Below are 21,197 nucleotides of genomic sequence, written 5' to 3' on the forward strand. Positions count from 1 at the left end.
AGGCTTAGCGTCATTGAAACATTTTCGGTGAAGCGAAAAGCAACAAGTGTCTGATGTATATTCATTTATTTACAAGAAAATGTACACTTTGTTACATGGGTTACCAAGTGCAAACTCTCAAAGGAACTGAAATCTTGTATGGTCAGTTTAGTGTGACCGCCACTTTGTATGATTGTGAAATAGCTTACATATCTTTAGTCTTTCGTTCATGATACCTAATAAGGTGTTGTGTCGTACTCAAACCTAGAAGAAAAGGCAACAGTGTTCGAGGGGTGAATCTCCATGTTGGGTTAAGTCCCAATTGAAAGGCTTTCCAAAAGGCAGAATTTTAAAAAGTGAAACAAAAACGGAAAGAGGAACACTCATAAAAATAGGAATCGTCACAGCAAACCAGACAGCAAGCACGTACAGTTAGCAGCCACTAGAGTAAGAAACCCAGATATGACAAGGTACATTAACTTCTTTATAACAAACATACTTTAGGCCAACAACAGCATTCTGCAGAAGTGAATGCCACAAACCGTACAAACTTGGCAAAACAACAAGTCAGGGGACATGTGTATAATATACTGAGTGGAGTAGGATATTCATTTTTTCTTTGTGAAATGATATTCCAGGCTGATAACGTGTGGTCAACAGTCACGCCAACTTTGTTCAACAATAGCAGAAACCCTCTTCTCGTACTCCCGCTTGTTTTCTTGGTACAGCTGGGCCGCCTGGCTGTTGGCCGGACTGTTAGGGTTTGGCTCGTCCAGCAAAGACTTGGAAAAAGGACAAAAGCGCTGTCAGTGGATGAGCACTGCATTTTTGTTTACTTGTCTGTGTGTGCAATTGTCACCTGTATAGAAGTTAATATCGAAGATACGTCATAAGTGGGACTCCAACGGTTTTGAAGAATATCTAAACATATGCTGCCGTCGGCATATACTGCAAAAAGAGCACATATAGATTAAGCATTGGGGGGGGGGGGGGTGTCAAAACATAATGCATAATTCATATACTTACCATTAGGATGAAACATTTTAGAGACAAACCTCACTGTTGGAGGCTTATTTGGATATTCCTCTGTGAACTCAATGGTAAGTTTGAAAGTCCCTGAAAGGGACAAAAAAAAAACAGGATTGCAGAAACTCTGAACAAATAATGGCCATGGTTTTATTTCACAAACACTAATTTGTACAAATCTAAGACCTGTTTTTTTGGTAACAGGTGCCTGTTACTCTATAGGAGCGGTTCTCAAATGGTTTTCACCACCTCAGAAAACAATTGGCTCCGTAAGTACCACCATAATGACAGACATTGAAACACAATAGCGTAGTAAGCCTATGAATTTATTTAACAAATATACTTAATATTTTTGGACACAAACATTACACACAGTTTGAACAGCAACACTGTTGGAATATAGGAATATAAAACACTGTACTTAAATAATGACTCACATTTGGCGAACCACTAGATCAGACCTGGGCAGAAAAGGCCCGCCGTGCGTTTCCAAATCATTTTTTCTAACGTTTAACATCGAAACTATGAATCATGCAGTGTCGTTTTCAAATTACCTTAAGTCTTTAACTATATAAAATAATTCAATGGATGGAATCTGCACATTTGAGTGATAAAGTTATTACAGTAATCATAAGGACTCCAGGCAGAAGGGTTTGCTTACAGTGCAGCCAGCCTGAGACATGGGTGTCGGACAGATGCGAAAGCACAATTTTACAGCAAAGTTGTGCAGAAAAGTGATTGTAGGTTGTTTAGGTTGTTTTTTTTACCCTTTGTGTTCATATTTTGCTCTGTTTTGCTTGATTGTGCTGTCTATCAAGGAGGTGGTCTGACAAGGAAAATATGAGCGACTTTTATATGTTAATATTCTGTGGTAGTATTGTAAATCCTACATGTACATTCTTGGTGTCTCATTCAGTAAAAAAAAACCCCGTAAAATTCCATTGTTTTCTAAGGTGGTCTGTTTCTAGCATTATATCAGATACTATTGTGTTTTTGTGCCTGAAAAAAGGAGCCAAAGCACACAGAGCAGATTTTTACAGCTCTCTCTCTCTCTCTCTCTCTCTATATATATATATATATATATATTTTTTTTTTTTTACAGATCTGAAATGTATATGTATTTTTACAGATCTGTATATGTATATATGTATTTTTACAGATCTGTATATGTATATATATTAAAGCTCTATATATATATATATATATATATATATATATATATACATATATATATATATATATATATATATATTTTTTTTAAAGCTCTATATATATATATATATATATATACAGATCTGTATATGTATGTATGTATGTGTATATATATATATATATATATATATATATATATATATATATATATATATATATATATATATATACACACACACACACACACATACATATATGTATGTATGTGTGTATATATACATATAAATATGTATATATTATAAACACAGATACACACCAGCCCCCAGACACATTTTCTCTCTCTATGTGGCCCCCAAGTCCAAATTATTGTCCAGGTTTGCACTAGATGGAGCCTGCGTGTACCGCAGTTTTGAGAATCACTGCTCTATAGTGTAGTATTTGAACGCCACACGAGGAAATACTGCGATCCTTTACTTTAAATGCACATATATGAGACATGACTTACCATCTTCAAAAGGAGTTCCCTCAGGACTACAAGAATAAAAGTAAGTTAATATTTATCTGGAAAATAAAATATAAAAAAAATACAACTTACCCAAAAATGACAGCGTTCCATACCATGATATTATTTTCTGATGGAGCCCCGCTCACCCCGGCAGGAGGATCTTCTTGCAGCCTGAAAAAATATATATAACTGAGCCTAATAAACGATTTTAATAGTACAGTCCATATGGTCCGAGACAGGTCCTTGAAGTAATCATGAAAGTCAACATTACTAACTAGGAAGCGACATTTACGTGAGGTACGGCAACGTAGCACCAGGAATCCCGAATCGCTTAGCTAAAAGCTGCTAACGCTCTTAGCAACGTAAGGTTCATGTATGTTCTCTATTTGTTTACACGCAACGCCGTTAAACTCCACCAAAAAGCAAACATCACGCCGACATGAGACAAACCCGCGTCAAAAGTTGTCACAATTCGATGACAAGTGTCGGCGCCGCTGACAGGCTAGCCTGGGGATGCTAACGCTAGCTACTTGTTGTTGTTGTCTCGCTTACCGTTTAAAATCCCTCATTAAGCGTCGTCTCGCCGGTGTTGACATTCTGCGAGCCGATCGACGTGTACGGGCGACGGGAAGTGTGTTTTTTATTCTTAAATACGTGATTACTTTGAAAACACTTTAGGCTAACTGGTGGGGGGGACACCGCGATTGGTTTGTCAAATATTTGGCTACCTCAGATAGCACATGGACTCTTCCATTATTGTTAGCAAAAGGGTGCGCTGTCCCTATCTAGTTCTTAGTTCCTAACACACACACTGACGTAAATCCTCAAATTGCATCCTAAAATGAATACATATAAAAAAAATCCGAAGTCAGAAGTACGATATTGTCACGTTTAAAGCGACCACAGTTGAGCTACTAATGGAAGATTCCATAGACGATTACGTCATTAACCAAGCACCCATGTATTTTCTATTGGTCTTTTAAAACGGGGGTCCCCAACCTTTTTTGCACCAGGGACCGGTTTAATGTAGGCATTATTTTCACGGACCGGCCTTCCACGTTTGGCAGATAGATATAGCAAATAAGTGCATGAAAAATGAACTCACCATAACATTATATCAGTGGGAGCCCTTGGCCTTACAGGTAAAAGCCAGTAAATTAGAATATTTTGAAAAACTTGATTTATTTCAGTAATTGCATTCAAAAGGTGTAACTTGTACATTATATTTATTCATTGCACACAGACTGATGCATTCAAATGTTTATTTCATTTAATTTTGATGATTTGAAGTGGCAACAAATGAAAATCCAAAATTCCGTGTGTCACAAAATTAGAATATTACTTAAGGCTAATACAAAAAAGGGATTTTTAGAAATGTTGGCCAACTGAAAAGTATGAAAATGAAAAATATGAGCATGTACAATACTCAATACTTGGTTGGAGCTCCTTTTGCCTCAATTACTGCGTTAATGCGGCGTGGCATGGAGTCGATGAGTTTCTGGCAATGCTCAGGTGTTATGAGAGCCCAGGTTGCTCTGATAGTGGCCTTCAACTCTTCTGCGTTTTTGGGTCTGGCATTCTGCATCTTCCTTTTCACAATACCCCACAGATTTTCTATGGGGCTAAGGTCAGGGGAGTTGGCGGGCCAATTTAGAACAGAAATACCATGGTCCGTAAACCAGGCACGGGTAGATTTTGCGCTGTGTGCAGGCGCCAAGTCCTGTTGGAACTTGAAATCTCCATCTCCATAGAGCAGGTCAGCAGCAGGAAGCATGAAGTGCTCTAAAACTTGCTGGTAGACGGCTGCGTTGACCCTGGATCTCAGGAAACAGAGTGGACCGACACCAGCAGATGACATGGCACCCCAAACCATCACTGATGGTGGAAACTTTACACTAGACTTCAGGCAACGTGGATCCTGTGCCTCTCCTGTCTTCCTCCAGACTCTGGGACCCCGATTTCCAAAGGAAATGCAAAATTTGCACGGTTGGGTGATGGTTTGGGGTGCCATGTCATCTGCTGGTGTCGGTCCACTCTGTTTCCTGAGATCCAGGGTCAACGCAGCCGTCTACCAGCAAGTTTTAGAGCACTTCATGCTTCCTGCTGCTGACCTGCTCTATGGAGATGGAGATTTCAAGTTCCAACAGGACTTGGCGCCTGCACACAGCGCAAAATCTACCCGTGCCTGGTTTACGGACCATGGTATTTCTGTTCTAAATTGGCCCGCCAACTCCCCTGACCTTAGCCCCATAGAAAATCTGTGGGGTATTGTGAAAAGGAAGATGCAGAATGCCAGACCCAAAAACGCAGAAGAGTTGAAGGCCACTATCAGAGCAACCTGGGCTCTCATAACACCTGAGCAGTGCCAGAAACTCATCGACTCCATGCCACGCCGCATTAACGCAGTAATTGAGGCAAAAGGAGCTCCAACCAAGTATTGAGTATTGTACATGCTCATATTTTTCATTTTCATACTTTTCAGTTGGCCAACATTTCTAAAAATCCCTTTTTTGTATTAGCCTTAAGTAATATTCTAATTTTGTGACACACGGAATTTTGGATTTTCATTTGTTGCCACTTCAAATCATCAAAATTAAATGAAATAAACATTTGAATGCATCAGTCTGTGTGCAATGAATAAATATAATGTACAAGTTACACCTTTTGAATGCAATTACTGAAATAAATCAAGTTTTTCAAAATATTCTAATTTACTGGCTTTTACCTGTATATCTTTGCAAAAAAGCTCTCCATAGACTTTTGTTTTTTGCTCATTTTTGCTAGTAGTAGGCTTTGTTTCGGCTTTAGTATCTGATGGGTTATAGGTGATACATCACATTCAAGGACAAGGATGGATATACAGTATTAGAAAGCTAGAATACCATATTTTTCGGAATATAAGTCGCGCCGGCCGAAAATGCATAATAAAGAAGGAAAAAAACATATATGAGTCGTACTGGAGTATAAGTCGCATTTTTTGGGGAAATTTATTTGATAAAACCCAACACCAAGAATAGACATTTGAAAGGCAATTTAAAATAAATAAAGAATAGTGAACAACAGGCTGAATAAGTGTACGTTATATGAGGCATAAATAACCAACTGAGAACGTGCCTGGTATGTTAACGTAGCATATTATGGTAACAGTCATTCAAATAACTATAACATATAGAACATGCTATACGTTTACCAAACAATCTGTCACTCCTAATCGCTAAATCCCATGAAATCTTATACGTCTAGTCTCTTACGTGAATGAGCTAAATAAATTTTTTTGATATTTTACGGTAATGTGTTAATAATTTCACACAAACTATGAAAAAAACTGCGACTTATAGTCCGAAAAATACGGTACTTGATAATTAGTTCCAATATATATATATCTGTGGATTACTATTTCCATTCTAAAAGTTATGTATTCATATGTTGTGCAATATTTCATACGTAGATACACTAATGTTAGCTTTTTGGTCCAATTTTGCGTGCGTGAATGCATCCGTTATTGCTAACTACTTATGTAATAGGACGATGTGCAATAATACCAGCACTTTAACTTACTAGGCCAAAGGAGATATTTATTTTTTTCCTTCAGCACAATTATTGTATGCAACAATTTAGCACTTCTCCATCTGCCTTATGCACATTAACTCCTATGGTCACTTTGTTCCTGATCTGCCCTGATGTTAGGTCATCAACCTGTTGCAAACTGCAGGTGGAACCTAGCTCTTGGCTACGATTTGGCACCTTTACATTTTATATGTTCATTATTGTGCATTTTCCCATGTAACAAAGATGTAACAATAATAGCAAATTGCGACTTCTTATTAGGAGTTTTATAATACATCTATGGACAAGCTTATAGGTGTGTCTGGTGGGACTGGCGAAAGTTAAGTAGGAGAAAATGCGGTCGGTTATAAATTATTTAATGTCTGTGCGGCCCGGTAGCAAATGCGTCACGGACCGGTGGTTGGGGACCACTGTTTTAAAACATATATTTATCAATAATCTTTTATTTTATTTTTTCGGAGGCAGTATTGTACCGTTTCTATTTCTTAAAAATAATATTTATTTATTCATTTGATAGGGAAATCATAATACAAGTACTGAGAAAACAGACACTTTTTTTTCTTGCCCCCCCCCCCCCCCCAAAAATAAAATAAAATACCAAAAAAATTACAGAAAAATAATAAAAGTAAAATAATAACACCCCCTTCCAACACCTGTCCTACATTTCAGTCACAGTGGGTAACAATGTACTTCCTTCCTCTTCACCACAAGCAGATAGAGAATCACAATAACTGATTAAAAGAAAAAAAAAAAGAAGGTAATAACAAAAATTAAAATCACAAACATACAGAGAAGTGCCACTGAATAAAAACAACAACAACAAAGAAAATAAGAGTTGAGGTAAGTGAAAAGGTTCATTGTCAACAGTGAGTGTCACATTTATCCTATAGTGTCTTTAATTTAGCTGTGTAACTAACTATGCAGCCCCAGGTCAAGTCAAATTGTTTTGGTGTACCCCTCAGATTATATTACATTTTCTCTAAATCTAAGAAAAACATGAGGTCCTTAAGCCCTAAGGAGGCCTTGGGGGCAAACTGTGATTCGCACTCCAATAAATTCCTTCTACGAGCTATTATTGATGCAAAGGCGATACTATCCCTAAAAGTCTGCTTAATTTTTTGATAGTTTAGTAGAATTCCAAAAATAACTAATTCTACACAAGGCGTCAATTTAAAATTTTGTGCATCTGCAAGATGTTTAAAGATATTAGTCTAGTAGGCTTTCAGACAGGGACAGGACCACAACATGTGTGTCATGTTTGCAGGGGTCAATTAGTAGCGATTACATGTGTCTGCAATATTGGCATACATTTTGGAAAGTTTAGTGTTAGTAAAATATATGCGATGGACAACCTTAAACTGTATTATATTAAGCTTTGAACAACATGTGCTATCATTTATTTGTATCAAATTGTCCTGGAATTGTGCATTGATACTATAAATGCACATTTCCAGTCAGTGTCATCCAATACTTTGCCAAATTCTGCCTTCCGGTCGTTTCTAATTTTGTCAAGGGATGTCTCCTTAATTTAATATTTATCAATAATCTTTAATAATATTATTTTAAATACTATGAAGCAGTGGCGGATGCCAGTCTCTCAAGGAGGGGAAGCTCAATTTCGGCCTAAATCATAAAATGTGTTGGTTTATTTATACGTAACCTCTACCCTCCGTTCCTTTTTAAGAAAGTGATCTGTGACCCTGTCGTACCAAGAAGGCGTCTTTTCCAGGGATTTGACAAGAGTCCTCTCAATGGCCAGCAGAGCTAGGCTGCTTAAACGGCCTTGGCCTATGGTGTTGCGGGTGGAAGACTTGAGCCACTTTAAACAGGAGAAGCTCCTCTCTACACCTGCAGATGTAGCTCCAATCGTTGCCACTAATGACAATAGTTTGTACACCTGTGTGCATTATAAAAGTATGTTTGGTGTTCAATAAAAAAAAACATTTAAATTATCTGCCATTATGTGCAGCTTGCTACTGGCGCGAGGCTAGTGCAAAGTGTGTCCGCCTGAGAGTGCTTTGAGATGGCGGAGGGGCTCAGCAGCACCCGCTGCTCGGTAGGGACAGAAACTGCAGATTGAAAGAAGTCAGTCTCCAAACACAAAAAAACACCAGAAATAGAAGCTCTATTTGTCGCTAGTCGTTTTTAACAAAGAAAATGTCTCTAGGAGGGTCAGGAAAGTCTCCGATTCAACTCAGAACAACAGAATGAATATTGGAAAAATGCTCGCACGGATGTTTACTACGCAAGATCGCTGTTTCGCTCATTTCGCTGTCAATCAAAAAGGGAATCGGCCTTAGACAGATCATCCAATCATCATGCAGAAGTTGAGCGTGCGGGCCTGCCGAGGCCGGCCGACTGCCCCATAGACCCCCAGAGACGCTGAGCGTCCGATGGGCGGGACGAAGCCCAACATTCATCCAATGACTCGTCTCGTTTGTCTTCCCCATTGAACTCTGTAGACGGCCAGCATCTACAATGTTTAAAGCACCGTGAAGCTTCAGGAATGAGAGAGAGGAAATCCGTGTTGTTACCAGTGATAAGAAGCTGATTCTGAACAAAAGAGCGCGTTGCAACGCATATTTAGTCAATAACATGTACACACAACACTATATATTTAATCACTTATTTTTTTGACATTCCTTTGCAGTCTTAGCGCAATCGTCATTGCGACAAAGCACAATAAACCCAGATTCCGATCTAGCAAAGGTCTCAACTCATTCTCCTTCTATGCCACATCAAAATGGAATGCACTCACAACAGGTGTAAAAGAAAGGGCATCTCTATCCTCCTTCAAAACCGCACTAAAAGAACACCTCCAGGCAACTACAACCCTAGACTAACCACCTCCCCGGATTGTAAATGATCAAATGTAAATAATCAAATGTATTTACTTGTTCTCATGCTTTCTGAGCTCACTATGTTCACTGCTCGCTGTAGATATCCTACCAAGTCAGACCTACACTGTTTCAATGTCCATTTCTCTGATGATATAATTGTTGATGACTGAAGTGCTGATATCAACCCCCCCGCCCCAACCCCCTCCACATCCCACCCCCCCGATTGTAAATAAGGTAAATAATTCAATGTATATACTCTGATGATTAATTAACTTGTGAGTTCAAACCCCGGCCGAGTCATACCAAAGACTATACAAATGGGACCCATTACCTCCCTGCTTGGCACTCAGCATCAAGGGTTGGAATTGGGGGTGAAATCATGAAAAATGATTCCCGGGCGAGGCCACCGCTGCTGCTCACTGCTCCCCTCACCTCCCAGGGGGTGATCAAGGGTGATGGGTCAAATGCAGATAAAAATTTCGCCACACCTAGTGTGTGTGAGACAATCATTTGCACTTTAACTTTGTGTGATCACTGTATTATGCTGATAGTATATATTTGTACCATGAATTGATTAACGTGGACCCCGACTTAAACAAGTTGAAAAACGTATTCAGGTGTTACCATTTAGTGGTCAATTGTACGGAATATGTACTGTACTGCGCAATTTACTAATAAAAGTCTCAATCAATCAATCAAAAAGCTATTTTTATGTAAATAGCAGTGACAAGACGCTAAATTATGGTGCAATGTTTTTATTTTTTTTATTTTTATTTTTTATTTTTTTTCTTGTCTAGCTCTTTTTTATTTTTTTTATTTTTTTGTTTTTTTAATTAAATCAACATAGAAAAAAACACACGATACACTTTCAACTAGTGCATCAACCCAAACCCCCCCCCCCATTCACACTCATACACACCCACTCACACAAAAGGGGTTGTTTCTTTCTGCTATCAATATTCTGGTTCCCACAACATGGACAACACTTCTGCAAGGGACACAACACAGTCCCTAAAGCACACTTGATTGTTTGTGCTGCTGGTCCACAAACATTTTCATTTAATTACTTCTTTTTTTTTTTTTTCTTTTTTCTCCCTTATGTAATTATTTTTATACTGTTTTACTTTCCTTTTTATCCAAGAAAATATTTATCTTATCTATAAAAAAAAAAAAAAGGAAAGAAAGGACCTTATCTTCACCAGACCTGGTTGTAAATGAAATCAGCTTAATTTAAAGTTTTTAAAAAAAAAAACCAGGTCCAGTCCAGATAATGTCCAAGTCGGGTCCAGCAACACACACCTTCATTCATGTACACTGAGAAAAGCCCCCAAAACAAAACAAAACAAAAAAACAGAAAATTTTGGTGCAATGTTTACAAGTGGCCACGAGATGGCAGTGTGCTCTTCTGTGTTTTTTTTTTTATTATTAGTGGCAGCAAATGCATTAAAACACACCTTGTTTGTAAAAACAAGCTCGTTTGTTGATGATACAGGTTTATTCCACACAATACGTTATCAATAAAACATGTTTTTTTTTTAACAATTTAAAAAAAAGGTACGCGTTAGATTCCCGTCTTGTGCGACCAAATGTCCTTTATTCGTGAGCTCCGCCCTCCGGTTGCAGGTAAGTCCACCCACAACTGACAATTCTTTTTTTTTTTCACCCCCCTCTTCCCAGAAACATCTTGTGTAAGGGATTCGCTCACTTCTTCCAGACTCCAACCTAAAAAAAAAAAAAAAAAAAAAAAAAAAAGTGCAGCGCAAGCTCGGACCAATCATTTCCCGGGAAAATGTGACTGGTCGGAGGAATTCCCCACACATTTGGAGAGTCGAGCCCTGTGTGCCAGGCAGGGAGCCCGCAGGAGGCTTCACACTGCCTGTGCTCGCACTCCTGGGATAACATGTTGATTTCCTAAAGAGACAGAAACATCTATCGTCTACCAGGGTGAGTGTCCACGTCTTATTTTACTGCTCTTAAAATGTAATGACCCGCATCTTTATTATTAGTCTTAACCAAGGAAGCATGACTATACTCATATGATATGGTTGCCTGGTTACCAGACTTGTCACTTAAGTTTGCATAGTACTAGCATTTTATGTCACTCAGCCAGCATGTGACAGGACAGTGTGTGTGTGCATGGTAAAGACACAATGCTACTACTATAAAGGAAATTGGCCGGTTTTATTTAGCTAGTGCGGGGGTCAGCAACTCGCGGCTCTTGTCTTTGTGGCTCCCTGGAGCATTTTAAAAAAATACTTGAAAATGGTTTAGTATGTTTTTTGTTTGAGGACAAAGATGACACAAACCTTCCCAATTGTTAGAAAGCCCACTGTTTAGTATGTCTGTCCGTATGTTCCACTAATGAGAGTATCGTTTTGTCCTACTCATTTCAGCAGTTCCTGAACTCACCATAGTGTGGACTAGTGTTGTAATGATACCAATATTTTGGTACCGGTACCCTAAAATTTACCAAAAAACCTTAGGGTACATTAAACCATACTTGCCAACCTTGAGGCCTCCGAATTCGGGGGGTGGAGGGGGGTGTAAATTGTGGCGTCCCGGAAGAGTTAGTGCTGCAAGGGGTTCTGGATATTTGTTCTGTTGTGTTTATGTTGTGTTACGGTGCGGATGTTCTCCCGAAACTTGTTGTTACTGTATTAGAGTTACACAGCGAATACTAAAGAAATGGAAATGATTGAAATTAGAGATGTCAGATAATGTCTTTTTTGCCGATATCCGATATTGTCCAACTCTTAATTACCGATTCCGATATCAACCGATACCGATATATACAGTCGTGGAATTAACACATTATTATGCCTAATTTTGTTGTGATGCCCCGCTGGATGCATTAAACAATGTATCAAGGTTTTCCAAAATAAATCAACTGAAGTTATGGAAAAAAATGCCAACATGGCACTGCCATATTTATTATTGAAGTCACAAAGTGCATAATTTTTTTTAACATGCCTCAAAACAGCAGCTTGGAATTTGGGACATGCTCTCCCTGAGAGAGCATGAGGAGGTTGAGGTGGGCGGGGTTGGGGGAATAGGGGGTATCGGGAGGGTGTATATTGTAGTGTCCCGGAAGAGTTAGTGCTGCAAGGGGTTCTGGGTATTTGTTATGTTGTGTTTATGTTGTGTTACGGTGCGGATGTTCTCCCGAAATGTGTTTGTCATTCTTGTTTGGTGTGGGTTCACAGCGTGGCGCATATTTGTAACAGTGTTAAAGTTGTTTATACGGCCACCCTCAGTGTGACCTGTATGGCTGTTGATCAAGTATGGCTTGCATTCACTTGCGTGTGTAAAAGCCGCATATGTTATGTGACTGGGCCGGCACGCTGATTGTATGGAGGAAAAGCGGACGTGACGACAGGTTGAAATTCGGGAGAATGGTTGCCCCAGGAGATTTTCGGGAGGGGCACTGAAATTCGGGAGTCTTCCGGGAAAATCAGGAGGGTTGGCAAGTATGCATTAAACATATGTTTCTTATTGCAGTTAAGTCCTTGAATAAAATAGTGAACATGCAAGACAATTTGTCTTTTAGTAGTAAGTAAACAAACAAAGGCTTCTAATTAGTCTGCTGACATATGCAGTAACATATTGTGTCATTTATCATTCTATTATTTTGTCAACATTATTAAGGACAAGTGGTAGAAAATTAATTATTAATGTACTTGTTCATTTACTGTTAATATCTGCTTACTTTCTCTTTTAACATGTTCTATCTATACTTCTGTTAAAATGTGATAATCACTTATTCTTCTGTTGTTTGATACTTTACATTAGTTTTGGATGATACCACAAATTTGGGTATCAATCCGATACCAAGTAGTTACAGGATCATACATTGGTCATATTCAAAGTCCTCATGTGTCCACGGACATATTTACTGACTTTATAAACATAATGTACACTTAAAAAAAAAGAAAGAAGATGTTGTGATGCCAAAAAATATCGACGTAATCATAGTAGTATTGACTAGATACGCTACTGTACTTGGTATCATTACAGTGGATGTTAGGTGTAGATCCACCCATGATGTTTGTTTACATTTTGATGCCGGTGAGCTACGGTGTGTAGTGAAGCATGTTTAGCTATTCCTCGTCCTGCAGGGATGATACTTGTAAGAAACGTACTTTATTTATCGCCATGGAGACCAGGATTAGTGATTTAGAAGTAGTTAAAACACTGCCGACTGCGGATGGACGTTAGCTGCTAACTAGCTAGCATGTCTTAAAGAACCTCTTCCTGAGGGTGTTACAGTGTTATAACTTCACCTTTATCGTTAATTTTTAAGCCAAAATGCGTCCGTTCTCCCTTTTCTGTCTACACACTGTGTCTGCTTGTAAGTACTCTGTGAATGTGCGCTGCCGAACATGCTCCTCTGCTCGTAATCCAGCAATGTCATGACAAGACTTCGACGCGGGCGCGGGGGGGGGGGGTGCTGGATCGGTACTTTTCAGAGGCGGTATCGTACCGAAAATGATTCATTAGTATCGTGGTACTATACTAATACCGGTATACTATACAACCCTAGTGTGGACTATGATGCAACAGTTTGTTTACATGTAAAATCGTCTATTCCTTCTTTGTCTCGTTATTTGTATATATTTATATATAAAGTATATATATATAATATATCTTTTGTTTTAATATGGATTCTTTAGAAGGACACACATGACACAAACCTTCCTAATTGTTAGAAATCCCACTGTTTATATTAAACATGCTTCAGTGATTAGAGACTATTTGGCGAGCGCCGTTTGGTCCTACTAATTTTGGCGGTCCTTGAACTCACCGTAGTTTGTTTACATGCACAACTTTCTCCGATGCTGCCACAGAAAGACGTGTTTTATGCCACTCCTTTTTTGTCTTATTTTGTCCACCAAAAGTTTTACGCTGTGCGTGAATGAGCAAATGTGCGCTTTGATGATGTTATTGACTTGTTGGAGTGCTAATCAGGCATATTTGGTCACTGCATGACTGCAAGCTAATCAATGCTAACATGCTATTTAGGCTAGCTGTATGTACATGTTGCATCATTATGCCTCATTTGTAGCTATATTTGAGCTCATTTAATATCCTTTACGTTTATCCTCTTTGTATATAATTTAGTTTTGCATGTCTCATGACACATTATCTTTATGTAATTGGCTGCATTTCAGATAGTTGTTTGTGATGTTGTTCCAGACCACAGCAAACATTACCTAGCTTGCCAAAGATTGTAGTAAATCTATTAAAAGAAGACAGCCTGCAGTTTCCTTTATCTTTGAGACACACATCTAAAGCCAGTAATTTCCAGGAGTTATCTCACCTTGAGTAACCTCTGATTTACTAATGGTTTCTAATTTTGTAAACATGTGTAGAATAAATATTAAATTTCAACATTTCTGTCAACAAAGATTTGCTTCAGCCTGCAACACATAGTCATTTTGATAGTAGGCTATTATTGATAATATAGACACTTACGTCATATGTTGCCTTCATTATAACACTTATAAACGGGTTTTCATTTTTTGCGGCTCCAGACAGATTAGTTTTTTGTATTTTTGGTCCAATATGGCTCTTTCAACGTTTTGGGTTGCCGAGCCCTGAGCTAGTGTAACAGAACATTGTGAATCAAATAATAAATACTGTCATTACGTTGCGTTTGTATTGAGAATACATAAGTAAGTAACATTCTGACCTATCTTACAAGTCTAAGAATCATAAATAAATCAAACTTTGTATAATCGATTTCATGCACAGGCAAGTCTCAACACAAAGTGCTTTACAGGGGGGAAAAAAGGAAAGAAGAGATGAAAACACACACATAGACACACACGTACACACAGCACTATTGACAATAACAAAAACATGGCATGGCGTTGAGGAAAAACACTGAAGAACTAGAAGAGGCAATTCCTGAAGCAATTGCATGTGAATGCTCCAATGCTGAGGTTGAACTGAAAGGCTGACAGAATGTAGTATGAATGTAAGAATAGATTGAATGTTCAAAAGCTGACGATGAACTGAAATGCTAACGGAACGTAGGATGAATGTAGAAATGGTTTAAATGTTGAAATTGTTTGAATGCTGGAATTGTTTGAATGTTGGAATGATTGTTTGATTGTTGAAGATTTTGTATTTCCAGGGAAACCGGAATTTGGTTTGGAACTTGGGAATGTGTTAGTTTGAATGTCCAGGATGAGTGGAATGTGTTGATGTTTGAATGGTTTGAATAGGTTGAAAAATGTGGGAATTGTGCAACTTGGAAAAATGTCCCATTCATTTCAATGGTGAATTCCTGGAAATTTGGGAATTTTGGGAAAAGCGGGATTAAAAAAAAAAAAAGATTAGGAGCATGAATGTCCTGAATGATCTGAATTGGTTGGTGTTGGAATTGTTTAAATCATTCAAGAAATGTTGAATGAGTAACAGTTTTTAATTGAGAAATTCCTGGAATTTCGGGAAAACCGGGAATTTTTCTAGTTCCTTAACCAACTTGGGTTTTGTCCTAAATATGAGGAGTGTTTTGATGGTGGAACGGTTGAAATGGGTTTAAAAATGTGAAAGGAGTAGTCGAACTTAAGAAGGGTGGAAATAGGTTACCATAAAACGTGAATTCCTGGAAATGTGTTGAATGTGGAAAAAATGGTAGTTTGATTGTCCAACATAAGTTGAATGTGTTGAAGGTGGAATGGTTTTTAATCGGTTGAAGAATGTGAGAATTGTGGAAGTTTGAAAAAATGGCCAATTAATTTTGAATGGGGCAAATGCAAAAAAAAAAGAAGAAGAAGGAATTATGGGGTGGAATGGTTGAAATGGGTTTAAAAATGTGAAAGGAGTAGTCGAACTTAAGAAGGGTGGAAATAGGTTACCATAAAACGTGAATTCCTGGAAATGTGTTGAATGTGGAAAAAATGGTAGTTTGATTGTCCAACATAAGTTGAATGTGTTGAAGGTGGAATGGTTTCAATCGGTTGAAGAATGTGGGAATTGTGGAAGTTTGAAAAAATGGCCAATTCATTTTGAATGGGGCAAATGCAAAAAAAAAGGAATTATGGAAAATCCAAGATTTATTTTTTTTAGAATTGTTGAAGTAGAGCACACAATTCCCGAACAGGCTGAATATTTTGAAGTTGGAGCAGTTTGAATCAGATGAAAAATGTGGGAATTGTGGAACTTTGAAAAATGTCCCATTGATTTCAATGGGAATTTCCCCAAAAATTGGGAATTTCGGGAAAAGCGGGGAATTTTTTTGAAAATGCTAAAAGATGTGAATGTTCTGAATGGTTGGTGTTGGAATTTTTCAAAAAGGTCGAGAAATGTTGAGGTAGTAACATTTTTTGCAACGGTTTTCGATGATCATATTTATCCTAATACATTCGTTTTTTCTTTCTTTAATTCAAGAGGTGTCATCCACTTCTTCTTCGCAGCTCTATCCTTCGCACTTACTTTCTTCCTTCCCTCCAAGTTGTGTCGATCTCTAGCTATAAGCTAATGCTGGCGAGTAAGGCTAGATGTTTGGGTCGGGTCTTTGTAGCATTCACTACGCCAACTAATGGCGGGGATGTGTTGGCTTGCAACTTAAAGCATAACAATTAGCTGACACACAGCTTTTATCTCAAAACACTTTTAAGTGCCATCCAGGGGTGTCACTAAGTTTGAAGAACAGGGGGTCTTAGCCTCCAGGAGGCTCCTTTAAAAATGTTTGCACTTGGCAATGTATTACAACTACACAACAGACACTGAACACATGTCAATGGTTAAACGTGGAAGTGTAAGAAAGCTTGAGTCATCTTTAGTAAGCATGAGATGGCCCAAACACATAAGGACAGTGTTGCTGCATGGAAAAAAGCTAGCATGCAACTTGTAAACAGGGAAACGTTGAACAGATGATAACAGTGTAAACCAACTTGCACAGCACTACAGAGTTGACCTGAAAACAGAGGAGGTTCTGCTGGAAATAAACTTTCTTGCCTGGAAAATAAGGCTGGGTGTCCACCCAAAGATATGTTGTCAGTGCACAACCTCTTTGATTCACAATTTTTGCACTTGCAAGATTTTTTTGCTTACAACTTGTTACTGTATTAGAATTACACAGCGAATACTAAAGAAATGGAAATGATTGAAATTAGAGATGTCCGATAATGGCTTTTTTGCCGATATCTGATATTCCCCAACACATTATTATGCCTAATTTTGTTGTGATGCCCCGCTAGATGCATTAAACAATGTAACAAGGTTTTCAAAAATAAATCAACTCAAGTTATGGAAAAAAATGCCAACATGGCACTGCCATATTTATTATTGAAGTCACAAATTGCATAATTTTTTTTAACATGCCTCAAAACAGCAGCTTAGAATTTGGGACATGCTCTCCCTGAGAGAGCATGAGGAGGTTGAGGTGGGCGGGGTTGGGGTGGGGGTTGTAGGGGGTAGTGGGGGGTGTATATTGTAGCGTCCCGGAAGAGTTAGTGCTGCAAGGGGTTCTGGGTATTTGTTCTGTTGTGTTTATGTTGTGTTACGGTGCGGATGTTCTCCCGAAATGTGTTTGTCATTCTTGTTTGGTGTGGGTTCACAGTGTGGCGCATATTTGTAACAGTGTTAAAGTTGTTTATACGGCCACCCTCAGTGTGACCTGTATGGGACCGGTGGTTGGGGACCACTGCCTTACACTACACCAGGGGTGTCAAACTTATCTTAGATCGGGGGCCACATGGAGAAAAATCTACTCCCAAGTGGGCCGGACTGGTAAAATCACGGCACGATAACTTTGTTTAAAAATAGAACAAGCACATTCTGAAAATGTACAAATCATAATGTTGTTGTTTTTTACACTTGCATGTTGCGGTTAATAGTATTCTATCTTTATTTGTCGTTATTTGTACTTTCTGAATAAATTATGTGATAATATTAATCAATAAAGTCATTTTCAATCTATCAAGATAAAAAAAAAAGTATCATGATGTAAGTTATGTAGTTTTCTAATCTTCGTCGACTGTGCACTAAAGTCATGTGTTTTTTTTTATTGTTACATATGTAGCATCATTTACAAAGATACAAATAATTGCCATTGTGACATCGAGTGGACACATGAAGAAGAGCAGTATTTTTTTATTTTCAAAGTATTTATACTGTCAGTTTTCTTAATACAAACATATACACATATAATAAAGTCAATAAATAAAATATGAAAATAAAAATAATGAATGAAGAAGTTTTTTTTACACAGATTATAACATGTAAAAACAAAATACATACAACGAGGCTTACATATAGTAATAATAATAATAATAGATTTTATTTGTTAAAAGCACTTTACATTGAGCAAACAACCTCAAAGTGCTACAGTGTATTAAAAAAACAAAATTAAAAGATAATAAAAAAAATAAAAAAAACTACAACATCCTAATAGCTAGAACTAGTATACATATATCTAAAAAGAGGCTTTTTTTAAAAAGAAGGGTTTTTAAGCCTTTTTTAAAAGCATCCACAGTCTGTGGTGCCCTCAGGTGGTCAGGGAGAGCGTTCCACAGACTGGGGGCGGCGGAGCAGAAAGCCCATTCTCCCATTGTTCGTAGCTTTGTCCTCGGAGGTTGGAGGAGGTTAGCCTGTCCGGAGCGGAGGTGTTGTGTGGAGGATTTGTGGGTGAGTAGAGGGGGGCATTACCATGGAGGCACTGGTGGGTTAGTAGGGAGACTTTGTATTCAATCCTGATTGGAACAGGAAGCCAGTGAAAGGGATTTGAGAACTGGTGTGATATGGTCGTATTTCCGCGCTCTCATCAGGATCCTAGCAGCACTATTCTGTATGTATTGCAGCTTCTGCATGTTCTTGCCGGGGATCCCGACAAGAAGTGCGTCGCAGTCGTCTAGCAGACAGGTACTTCTTAGGAGGGGTTGACTACAGTTTCAGGTATTCCAAGATTAGTCTCCACACATGAACAGCAGTTTGTTTCATTCAAAAATTTCGGCTAATTTGTATATTTAGCAAACTCATCCCGCGGGCCGTTTGACACCCCTGCACTACACTAACGCCATGGCAAGTTTGAATTGTGTCTTTTTTGGGGCGGTATAACTCGGTTGGTAGAGTGGCCGTGCCAGCAAATCGAGGGTTCCAAGTTCCATCCCCGCTTGCGCCTGCCTAGTCACTGCTGTTGTGTCCTTGGGCAAGACACTTTACCCACCTGCTCCCAGTGCCACCCACACTGGTTTAAATGTAACTTAGATATTGGGTTTCACTATGTAAAAAGCACTTTGAGTCACTAGAGAAAAGCACTATATAAATATAATTCACTTCACTTTTTATTCTATTTTCAAGACAATAATTCGCGGACTTTACGCCGGGTGGTTCTGGGAGGCGACCCTCCTAGCATGATGTCATGTGTTTTTTTTTTTGAGAGATGGAATCTAAAAAGCGTCCTCCGTCTCTTACTTACTGAGTGTTTCTGCCGGTAGTACACACTATTGTCTATCAGTGCAAGTCACTGGGGAATCTAAATGTTTCCCACATGTTTACATTTTTGCTTGTGTCATGGGACGCTTTTGCCTGACTCTCATTGGCTGGGTGGGGGCGGAGTTTTGTTGCGAGGCCAGACAAGAAGCCCACCCGCCCCCCTCCTCCCTTGCAGTTTTCCCACAGTGGACGGATAATTGGAAACTTCAATCCACTGAAAGCAATTATCCCGAGCGAGAGTTTCCAAATATACTCCAGCGAAGGCTCGCCGTGTGCCCTTTTGTGTCGGGATCATTCGGCCATGTTGCCTTCTTGTGACGCGTGAGTGCGTGCGCGGGGAATGTGTGGCCGCGCTTCCCGGCAGCCTCCTCGCCCCGTGACGGCGACGTCACTCCCCAGCAGCTGAGCAGCATCCCAGGCCGCCGCTCTCATTCCCGCTGCCTTTTTATCGAGCGGCGCTGTCCTCAAAGCCTTCTCCGTGTCCCGGCTTGTCTGAGTTCTGCCGGGCCGCCCTAATGGCCTTGCGCGTATTGATTGGACGAGACAAAAGAAGAAGTGAGCTCATAAGCTATTTGGAAAGCAGCGCTCAAGTTTCACTCGAGCTTTCTGAGTGCATGAGGGAGAGACACTAAGACAAGAAATGTCAACGTATGTCTTTTTCCTTGGGGTGGGTCTTTGGAGCAGTACAGTGGAAATAGCACATGGACTGAATGGGTGGATCCTCCACCCATTCAAACCATCTTCCCATCCCTTCTCCTTACCTTTCCACCTAAGACAGGGGCGTCAAACTCATTTTAGCTCAGGGGCCGCATGGAGGAAAATCTATTCCCAAAGTGGGCCGTAATGGTAAAATCATGGCATGATAACTTAAAAATAAAGACAACTCCAGTGTTACGTACAGCAGAGGAAGGAGACGACACCACGAGGAGGATCAGGTTAACAGGTTTATTGCAACCTTTGATGAGTGTGTGGGAGGTGTATGCGACTCTAAGTGTTTGGTGCAAGACGATGTGTAGAATTAATAATGTAAACGTTAGCTGACAACCAGCACGCTTATTGCTAACTGGTGCGCTAATTGCTGACTGGCAACTGGCACGCTTATCGCTAGCTGAAAATGTGTGCGATTGATCAACAATCACTTCATAAAAAATGAGCAAGCACGAGTGTTTTAGCGTGCACACAATACGGGGCTCTTCTCTAGTATCTCCTCATCTGTTTTCCCAGCACTAAGCCCACTTACCAGTCAAATAAAATGGAACTCTTTAAGCAGGAACAAACAAACATGAACACAGATATTTAAAAAAAATTCATGTTTCTTCACCAGTGTTAAAAAAAAGTCCATCGACACAAGTGGAGTTAAAAAAAGTCTGTTCACAAAAATCACATTCAGTAGCACTCATGCACCTTTTGTTCAGGTCTATGGATGTTCTCATTGATCCAGGTCTTTGTATTCTCAGGGCATTCAATCGATCGCGACTGGACTTTGCAGTCTGTCTAAGTGGGTTTCATCAGGTCATGCTCATAGACTTGAATTGGTCAGATCAAGTCTTAGACTTAGATTGGTCAGATTTGGTATTAGACTTAGATTGGTCAGATCTAGTCTTAGACTAGACTTAGATTGGTCAGATCTAGTATTAGACTTAGATTGGTCAGATCTAGTATTAGACTTAGATTGGTCAGATCTA

At 39.1% G+C, this 21,197-nt stretch overlaps 2 protein-coding genes across 4 annotated transcripts in view; one reads left to right on the forward strand and one right to left on the reverse strand.

The window, feature by feature from the left end:
- Positions 1-49: 49 nt before the first annotated feature.
- On the reverse strand, positions 50-3,414 carry ube2a (ubiquitin-conjugating enzyme E2A (RAD6 homolog)). The gene is made up of 6 exons (XM_061976697.2): positions 3,215-3,414; positions 2,753-2,833; positions 2,663-2,688; positions 1,006-1,095; positions 839-927; positions 50-761 (listed from the first exon to the last, which is right to left on the reverse strand). The coding sequence occupies exons 1-6, from the start codon at positions 3,256-3,258 to the stop codon at positions 633-635; spliced, it is 459 nt and encodes a 152-aa protein (XP_061832681.1). The 5' UTR covers positions 3,259-3,414; the 3' UTR covers positions 50-632.
- Positions 2,949-21,197, forward strand: part of elf1 (E74-like ETS transcription factor 1) — a 133,678-nt gene continuing 115,429 nt past the window's right edge. For 2 of the 3 annotated variants that reach the window (XM_061976689.1, XM_061976686.1), the window contains exons 1-2: positions 2,949-3,024; positions 10,747-11,013. The gene's annotated coding sequence lies outside the window, so the exon portion shown is untranslated. Of the gene's footprint in view, positions 3,025-6,791; positions 7,070-10,746; positions 11,014-21,197 lie in introns of those variants that run through there. The other variant, XM_061976687.2, reaches the window with a different exon arrangement.

Source organism: Nerophis lumbriciformis, linkage group LG16 (genome assembly GCF_033978685.3).
Source record: "Nerophis lumbriciformis linkage group LG16, RoL_Nlum_v2.1, whole genome shotgun sequence".
Lineage (NCBI taxonomy): Eukaryota > Metazoa > Chordata > Actinopteri > Syngnathiformes > Syngnathidae > Nerophis > Nerophis lumbriciformis.